General features: G+C 27.2%; 2 protein-coding genes across 2 annotated transcripts; both read right to left on the reverse strand.

Moving 5' to 3' along the window:
• Positions 1-2,844: 2,844 nt before the first annotated feature.
• LOC136091070 (uncharacterized) lies at positions 2,845-4,383 on the reverse strand. The gene has a single exon (XM_065818054.1). It carries the CDS (start codon positions 4,381-4,383, stop codon positions 2,845-2,847), a length of 1,539 nt encoding a protein of 512 aa, XP_065674126.1.
• Positions 4,384-4,491: 108 nt separating this feature from the next.
• Positions 4,492-8,187, reverse strand: LOC136091071 (uncharacterized). The gene is made up of 2 exons (XM_065818055.1): positions 8,166-8,187; positions 4,492-5,522 (listed from the first exon to the last, which is right to left on the reverse strand). The coding sequence occupies exons 1-2, from the start codon at positions 8,185-8,187 to the stop codon at positions 4,492-4,494; spliced, it is 1,053 nt and encodes a 350-aa protein (XP_065674127.1).
• Between the last annotated feature and the right edge of the window lie 1,227 nt (positions 8,188-9,414).

A 9,414-nucleotide genomic window follows, 5' to 3' on the forward strand; every position in this document is an offset into this window, starting at 1 on the left:
GATACGAGTTTAGAGGGTCATGTGTTGCCTTTATTAATTTTTCAGGGTTTCGAATTTTTTCGGCAAGGTTTAGTCCTACAGATATAAAATATTGATAAATTCGGGAGCAATTGTTTTATGATCAAGAAAAAAATATCATCTATTTTAATAACTGAGGGCAAAGATTGCGATATTTTTTTAGTGTTACCAGTAATTTTGTTTATTAGTTGCCAAGTGCTTTTTGAAATTAATTTGCATTTTACAAGTAAATTAGTGTAGCATATTGATTTTGAAATTTTTCTTAGGCGTTTAAATAGTCTTGCGTAATTTTTATAAATGGTCTTTCTCTCAATTGTTTTTGATTTTAAATATTTAATATAAAGTTTTTGTTTAATTTTAGAAGATTTTAGAATACCCTTAGTAATCCATGTCGATTTAATTTTTTAATGTAATTTATTTCTACTTTGGGAAAATTGACGTCAAAAACTTCAGAAGCAAATTTAAAAAAAGATTTGTGTATTAAATTAATGTATTCAGAAAAGTTAATAATGTCCCAAAAAGCTAAAGAAAGTTGATTTTTATAAAATTCTAGATTTTTAATATGAAAAATTTAAATGATTTTTTTCATTATATAAAATTTTCGCATAAATGTCTATTGAAATGAAAATAGGGAAATGATCAGATATGTCACTTTTAATAATGCCTTTTTTAAGCGAATTATTATAAATATCGTTGGTTATAATGTTATCAATTAAGGAAGTTGCTGTTTGAAAAATTCTAGTTGGTTTGTTTATTAGAAGAACTGCTCCATTTTCAAATAGACCATTATAAAACTCAATAATGTCTTTTTTGACGTGATACTTAAAGCAATTTAAATTCAGATCACCTAATCTGTAAAGTAATTTCTTTTTTTGGTTGCTTTTATTTATAACATCATCATGTAAAATATACTAAATGTTTTAATTTCGCCAGTAGGTGAGCGATAACAACAGGTAATCACAATGTTCTTAGATTTATAGATTGATATTTTAATTGTTAAAACCTCTATATTGTCGTCAGAAATTCTCATGTCATGCCTGATATAATACCGTAGGTTTTCTTTTACATAAATAAATAAACCACCGTCGCCTTTATTTGTTTTCCACCCTGATGAAATCAAATTAGAGCCCGGTATTTTAAAATTATTATCTTAATTTTAGACATCAGAACTGCACCAGGTTTCAGTTAGGCATATTACACTAAAAATAAGTAGAATATCCTCAAAACTATTGCAAAGATTTTCAAAATATTTTTTAATGTTTTTATATTTATATGAATTGAATTAAACATATCACGCTCGAGAAATTATTTTATTTCAAAACTATAAAAATAACTGCAGTTGCTTTGTAAACCATCTGTTTCACTAAAATAACCTTGATCCAGGTCGGACTCTTTGTTAAGTATAAAATCGTTAAATTTAAAAATATCAAAATTCTTCGAGCGATTTGAATCCATTTTAGTATTTAAAAGTAATAAAAATTCAAAATAATAATAAAGATAAAATCAATAACTCTAAGATAAAAGAATTTCTTAATAGTCGCGCGTTTTAAGTTTATTATATACAACTTATATAGCATCTTTACCTTTGGCTCTCAAATCTTTTCCTTCTTCAAGTAACTGTTTTCGCAACTCTAAAGTTCTTTCGCTGTAGTTGTCGTTTACGTATAATTGATCGTTCCACAATTTTACCTGTTCATAGTTATTCAACGCAGTTTTTTTGTCTTCGTAGTTTAAAAACTTAACTACTATGGTTCCGTTGTACTTTTTTCCATCGATCCTTTTTTTCCCATCCTGTGCGCCTGTTTAATTTCAACATTACTTTTAAATCCAAGTTTTTGTCTTTCAAAATTTTTAAATCTTTTCCTCGCTCAATTCCAGCGTTTCATTTTCCTCTTCTTCAATTCCCGTAAACCTCAAGTTATTTCCTCTTTTCCTGTCTTCCAACTTAGCTAGTTTGTCTTTAACAACAAATTTGCTATATCATTTTGGTTTGATGATAAGTTTGGCTTGTTTTTCATTTCAGAAAATTCTTGAACAATTGATTCATATTTGTCTCTAAAAAACTCCGCTGATTTCCTTAGTTGATTAGTTTTTCTTTTTAGTTTTGTATTTACTCCTTGAAGATTCAATAGCTAAATTTCCATTTTATCAAACTTCTCGTTAAATATTTTATAAAGTATTCTCATGAATATCTAATAGGTCTTTAATTTGAGAAACTGCAAGTTTAACCATTTTTAATTTAGTTTATAAAAGCACGTCCGTTTACGTCAAAAGTTTTTGCGTAATGAAATATATATATATATATATATATTCTATAAAAACATAGGAGTTATATATATATGAAATATATATATAACTCCTATTTTTTTTTTTTTTTGCAACACTCGACTTTATTAAAATTTCTTATCACTTTTAAATTGTTTTCCTTGTTTATTTACGTTTCTAAACAATATGCTTTGATAAATAAATAAATTAAAAAATCTAATATAACTATGGCCTAAATTTTCGTTATTTTTATTTTATAATCTAATTAACTTACTCAAATTTTCATTTTCCATTTTATCAACAGGATATAAAAATTTCAATATAAAGTATTGCTCCATTGTCCCCACTATGGATCCGCCTATGCTGTTAAATAAAAACAACTCATCAATTGGTGTTTTCAACACAAGATTTTTTATAGCGTATTATAATTTTATATAACTGTATATAAAACTTAAAGAGTCGTATATCATATAAAATAAAGAAGTATATTCAAATTTTATAACTTAAAAAAAAACCTTAAAAGAATTAACACTAAAATAGTAATAATAGTAAAAATACTTCCTAAACATATGAACAGGTTTTTTTTGATAAACTTTGTGAACTGTTATTCCGTGTTTGATTTGTCGACGTATGATTGTGACCTAAAATTTCAGTTTGTACACCTTTGTCATATTTTTTTATTTTGCTTTTTTCTATATTTTGTAAACAATATGCAATATTTCTTTTTGTTAGTATTGCCTCTGGATGATTAATACCGAAAATCTCACTCTCCATTTTATCAATGACATAATATATTTCTAAAGCGTCTTTATATTTATTCATTTTAAGCAAACAGTTTGCAATATTTTTTTTTGTTAATAGTGTCGATGGGTTGGTAATATTTAAAATCTCACTCTGCATTTTATCAACAGAATAGAGTTTTTCTAAAGCTTCTTCATCTTTTCCCATATCACACAAACAAATTCCAATACAGTATGATGTAGCCATTGTAAATGGATTGTTAATACCCAAAACCTCAATTTGTTTTTCATTAACTGAATAATAACATTTTAAGGCTTCGTTAAACTTTTTCATATTATGCAAACAGTTTGCAATACAATGTTTCGTTAGCATTGTCGATGGATCGTTAATATCAAAAAGTTCAGTTTGTATTTTTTCGACGGAATAATAAATTTCTAAAGCTTCGTTATGTTTTCTGATTTTTAAAAAACAAGTTGCGATATTAGTTTTTAATCTTAGTTTTAACATGTTGTTAGTATCTGAAGTTTCAGTTAGCATTTTTTCAAGAGAAAAGTTAATTTCTAAGGCTTTGTTATATTTTTTCATTTCAGATAAACAAACTGCGATATAAACTTTTGTTTGCAATACCATTTCGTGATTAATACTAAAAATCTCAGTTAGTGTTTTATTAATGGAATAAAATTTTTCTAAAGCTTTTCCATATTTACCCATTTTGAAAAAACAGTAAGCGATATTACTTTTTGTTGATAGAGTTATAATGTGGGTGGTACCAAGAGTTTTAGTTTGTACTTTATAAAGAGATCTAAGTATTTCTAAAGCTTCGTCATATTTTCCAATATCTTGCAAAGTGACTGCGATATTGTTTTTTGCTAAGATTGTCCATGGTTTATCAGTACCTAAACTTTCAGTAAACACTTTCTCCAAGTGGTAAAGCATCTCTAAAGCTTCGTTATACTTTCCCATATCTCTCAAACTTAGTGCGATAGCTTTTTTTGTAATTAATGTTTGCAAATGATTAATACCTGAAGTTTCAGTTTGTTTTTTAACAACGATATCATACAATTCAAAAGCTTTTTTATGATTTTCCATTTTCCACATACATAATGCAATAAGGAATTGTGCTCTAGTTGTCGATGGGTGGTTAGCACCAAAAACCTTAGTTTGTATTTTATCAACGTTTTGACAAATTTCGAGAGCTTCATTATAGTTTCTTATATTTACCAAACATAATGCAATGCTCAGTCTTGTATCGAGAGTAAGCTCATTACTATTGCCATAAGTTTCTGAATTAAATCTTTGAACAGCTTTTAGTATTTCAACTGCTTCTAAAGTTAAATTTTTGTTTGATAACACAAGCATTATTTCAACGCTTAAACTGTGGAAAGTAAATAAAAAATGGCTTCCATAATCAACATGAGCGTCTTTTTCCTTAAACTTATTTTTAAAATAACTTGAGATTATATCGATTTATACATTTGTACTTGAACTTTTATTTTGAAAAGACCAACACGACAACTGCGTCAGATCGTGCATTGTATATTTGTCATCACAAAAACGATATAATAAGGAATAACTCTGAAGTAATATAATAGCATCATCTATTGAGTATTCTTCATTTATTTTCATGTACTTGCAAATTTCAATTAAAAAATGTTTACTAATATTTTGACCATCGCAATAAGATAAACAGTTTAGTATTTTTAATGGCATTATTTCGGTTTTGTCCAATTTAATCAAAACTAAGTTAATTGCTTTTATAGCGGACTTTGATTCTTCTTCGGTTTGAAGTTTTTCGTTGTGAAGTGTTTCTACAGGATGTGATTTATATTGACTTATGTATGTCTCAATTGTTACTTCATACATATTTATATACTTTATTGCCTGAGTGATGGAAAATGGATGAAAACCAAGTTCTTTAGTTAACTCTCTCAACTTTTCTTCGTTGTTTGTTTTTACGTTATTTTTTATATACGTAAAAGCATCATTAGGAGAAAAAACATCAATTAACATTTGATACACATTATCTGACCACGTTCTCCATTGAGAGGTAATCAATGTAAATGAGTTTGAATTCCTTGAAATGTACATTCTAAAATTTTTAATACTTTCATTGTCAACATTATCAAAAATATACAAAGTCTTTTTGTTTTTATAATAGTTATGAACTTTCTCAATAATTACTTTTATATCAAAATAATTGTCATTTGAATCTTTCACAAAAAATCCTATTTTTTGACATAGGTTAATAAATGACATTTGTAACTTTCCAAATGCTGCATCTATCCAAATAACATTTTCATAGAATTTAAAGTAAACTTCGCTGTATTTTCTTGCAATTTGTGTCTTTCCAACGCCTGACATTCCATATAATACTAAAGCTGCATTCTTTTTCTCTTGTACTTCAAATAAATAATTATGTACTTCGCGCAGTTTTTCCTCGCGTAGATATAACTTTTCTGAGGACGGTTGGACACCAAATATTGAATGCACTGATAACTCTATAATGGAATTTTAATTTCACCATTAAAGCGTAAGTTAACTACTTTAATTTTAATTGCAATTTTAAATTGTAATATGTTTTTTTAATATACATACACACACACACATATATATATACATATATATATATATATATATATATATATATATATATATATATATATATATATATATATATATATATATATATATATATATATATATATATATATATACGTCTCTAAAAATAAAAATTTTTTTCCACGCATATTTTTCCCATTGCCTTATGTCTATTAAGTTAATATGTGTTATTAAACATTTTTCTTGGGTCAATTATTATTTATTTTATCTTTCGTCATCTTCATAATAAATTATTTACTATATTTGATAATAGTTAAGATGTGACGGGATCAGGCAGAAGAAGAAAGGCTAATCATCTAGCCATCTAGTATCATTTTCATATTAAATAAATATTAACCCAGCTAGCACACATACGTTGATTAAACATTAGAACTATGTTGGTTTTGTATCACCTTGGTTTAAAGTATGACATTGCCAACAACCCAAAAAAGAACGTTTGCCCAAAGCCGTGTTTTAATTTGTCATTACGTAATGTTTTACGTTGACTCATCATTGTTTTTTACCTTGCCAAGACGTTGTAATTTAAGTTGATTCAACATTATGTTTTACGTTTGCACAACCTTAAATTTTACTTTTATTTAAATTTAATTTCTTTGTTTCATATTTAAGTATATATATTTATATATATATATATATATATATATATATATATATCTATATATATATATAAATATATATATATATATATATATATATATATACATATATATATATATATATATATATATATATATATATATATATATATATATATATATATATATATATATATATATATATATATATATATATATATATATATATATATATATATATATATATATATATATATATATATATATATAGTTGAAAAAAAGGTTCAATTACAAATTGGTGGAAATGTTGAGAGGTATAAAAATGGTTGTCAAATCTATTAGTTGATAGGCCAGTTTTGCAGCTAAAAATATGTTCGTTTATTCGTAGTCTTAATTTGTTAGTTTTGCCAGTATATCTGGCTTGGTTTATGCAGGCCAAACATTTAAGGTAATAAATTACATTTTTGCTATTGCATGTGATGTGACTTTTTATTTTCCAGATAGTGCAATTAGATGTTTCAAACTCATCTGCTTCTTGAAGGTAGAGTTTGTACATTTTACACCGAATGTCTTTGCATTTAAATATGTTAATCTTCTTTTTAGTTGCTTCAACTTTTAAAGAAGTAAGTCTTCTTAGTAAGTTAGGAGGCTGTTTAAAAGCTAAAAATGGATGAATATTAAAAGATTGTTTTTTCTATTGCTACAATACTAAAACAGCACTACTAATGATTTTTCAAAAGGCCTTTAGTGCTTAAAGTTTATTTAGTTACTTATACAAATAGAAAAATACTTTGTAATAATCTATTTTTGAAAATTTAAAAATATTTTTAATAATAATGATTTTAATAAATAATAATTATATATATATATATATGTATATATATATATATATATATATATATATATATATATATATATATATATATATATATATATATATATATATATATATATATATATACATATATAAACACACACACAAACATTACATATTATGTATTGTTTGTACATATACATAAATACATAAATATAATTATATATATATATAATTATATTTATGTATTTAAACATATAAAATTCATCCATTTTGATGAATCAACATTGCTGATGGTAGCAGAAAAAAATCCCCTTGGAAATATTCCCCGAAAAAATCCCCCTGAAAAAAATCTTCCTGAAAAATAATCCCCTTGGAATTTTTTTTACTGCGCATTAAATAAACGATATATCAATAAAGCAGTTATTTATAATATAAATACTTTAGACATACATATTATAATAGGCAGAATATACAAGGAGTGTAAAATCATCGACTGACATATAGATAGAACATGCAAGGAGTGTAAATACATTGACTTACAAATAGGACGAACATGCTGCGTAGGTATACGCTTTCAAACTTAATTAGAAGCTACTTGCAATAAAGCTTAAGTAAATCTACATGATGTTATTCCATTAAGAAGTACAGTCCATAGAAATAGATTCAAGAAGATATTTGGATACTATAATATAAGAGATATTAGGAGATAAGCTCAGGCAAGAAATTATAACTACACTAAAGGAAAAAAAGCTTTGTATTCATTTTGATGGAAAGAGAACAAAACATATTAAAAAGGATCTTAAAAAAAAACCGTTTCTGTAGAAAGAATTGCGGTCAGAGTTACATTTCTTAATACAGATAACACTGGGGACATACTACTAGATGTTGTTCAGACACAAAATTCTAAAGGTAGTGCTCAGGCTGAGGCAATTTTGAATCTCCTAGAAAAATTTGACATTGTCTTTGATATTGTTGATCAAGTATTTGCTATTTGCTATTATATCACATCTAATACTGACACACACTCTAAAGCTGTTTTATCTTTAGCTTCATTTTTAATATTCCACTTATGTTGTTTCCTTGATCGCTTTTGCTGTATGACTCGGAGCATTATCATGCAACAAAATTACCTTTCCGTGTCTTCTGACCCATTCATGGTCAATGATACATCACTCCTTTCTAGTCCCACCAAGCACAGAGCATTGTCTTTTTTCCGAACCGATCAGGCTTTGCAGTCGATGTTGATGCTTCTCCTGGATTTACCCATGATCTTTTGCGTTTGGGATTCTTAAAATAAATCCATATTTCATCACCAGTCACAATTCGATGCAATACTGACTTCTTTTCGTGTCGTAACAGCAACATTTCACATGTGGTTTTTCCCTTTTCTATCTGCCTGTCATTCAATTCATGTGGCATCCATTTCCCGCACTTTTGGACCTTTTCCATAGCTTTAAAACGGTCAGAAATTGCTGGTTGTGAAACATTTAACATTTCTGCCATTTATTTTTTGACTTAAAGTGTCATCTTCATCCAGTATTGCTTGCAATTCGGTGTCTTCAAACTTTTTTGGTGGTCTTCCACGTTCTTCGTTTCACACATCAAAATCATTATCTCTGAACCGTTGAAACCATCTTTTGCATGTTGCTTCCGATAGAGCATGATCACCATAATGCAGAATCGCCTAGAATGCTTCGACAAGCATTCGATGCGATTCTGCAGCACTTTTCTTCAAATGAAAACAAAAAAGTAGTGCTTTCCGCAAATCATCATTTTCTGGTACAAAGTTCGACATTTTTAACACGAGAAATATGATGATGTTTATCCCAGTGAAAAATAAAACCGCGTCCCACATGGGTTCCGCGTGGGTTCCGTGTGGAATTGATGGGATTTACGTGGGACGGATTTTCCCATGTGGTATCTGTATGGAAATTTGTCACCTTAAACCCATGTGGGTAATCCCACATGGGTTACATGTGGGAACCATATGGTATTTACACACATGGGAAATCCCACGTGGGTTTCCTGTGGGATTTGCATGGGAATTGATTTGAAAGTTGGAAACTAAAAAAAAAATTAAAAACAACAACTAAAAAAAGTATTTTGAAATCGACATTGCATTGCGTTACGTTTATATTGCGTGAAAATAATTTATATTAATATAGAGAATGGCAAGCAAGTATGTAAGTACCACGAATAGTGTTTATCTTTCTTTATAGAAATAAGATTAAGATTTGTGCAAATAGACGTATTATTAGGATAATATAATAGTTATTTGAATTTAGATTTTGAGTAAATTATTTGCAAACAATTAACTGATGCAAGTTGAAATGTTGTCAAAAACCAATCTTGCATGCATGGGACACTGCAGTGTCCCAC

Source organism: Hydra vulgaris, chromosome 14, assembly GCF_038396675.1.
Source record: "Hydra vulgaris chromosome 14, alternate assembly HydraT2T_AEP".
Lineage (NCBI taxonomy): Eukaryota > Metazoa > Cnidaria > Hydrozoa > Anthoathecata > Hydridae > Hydra > Hydra vulgaris.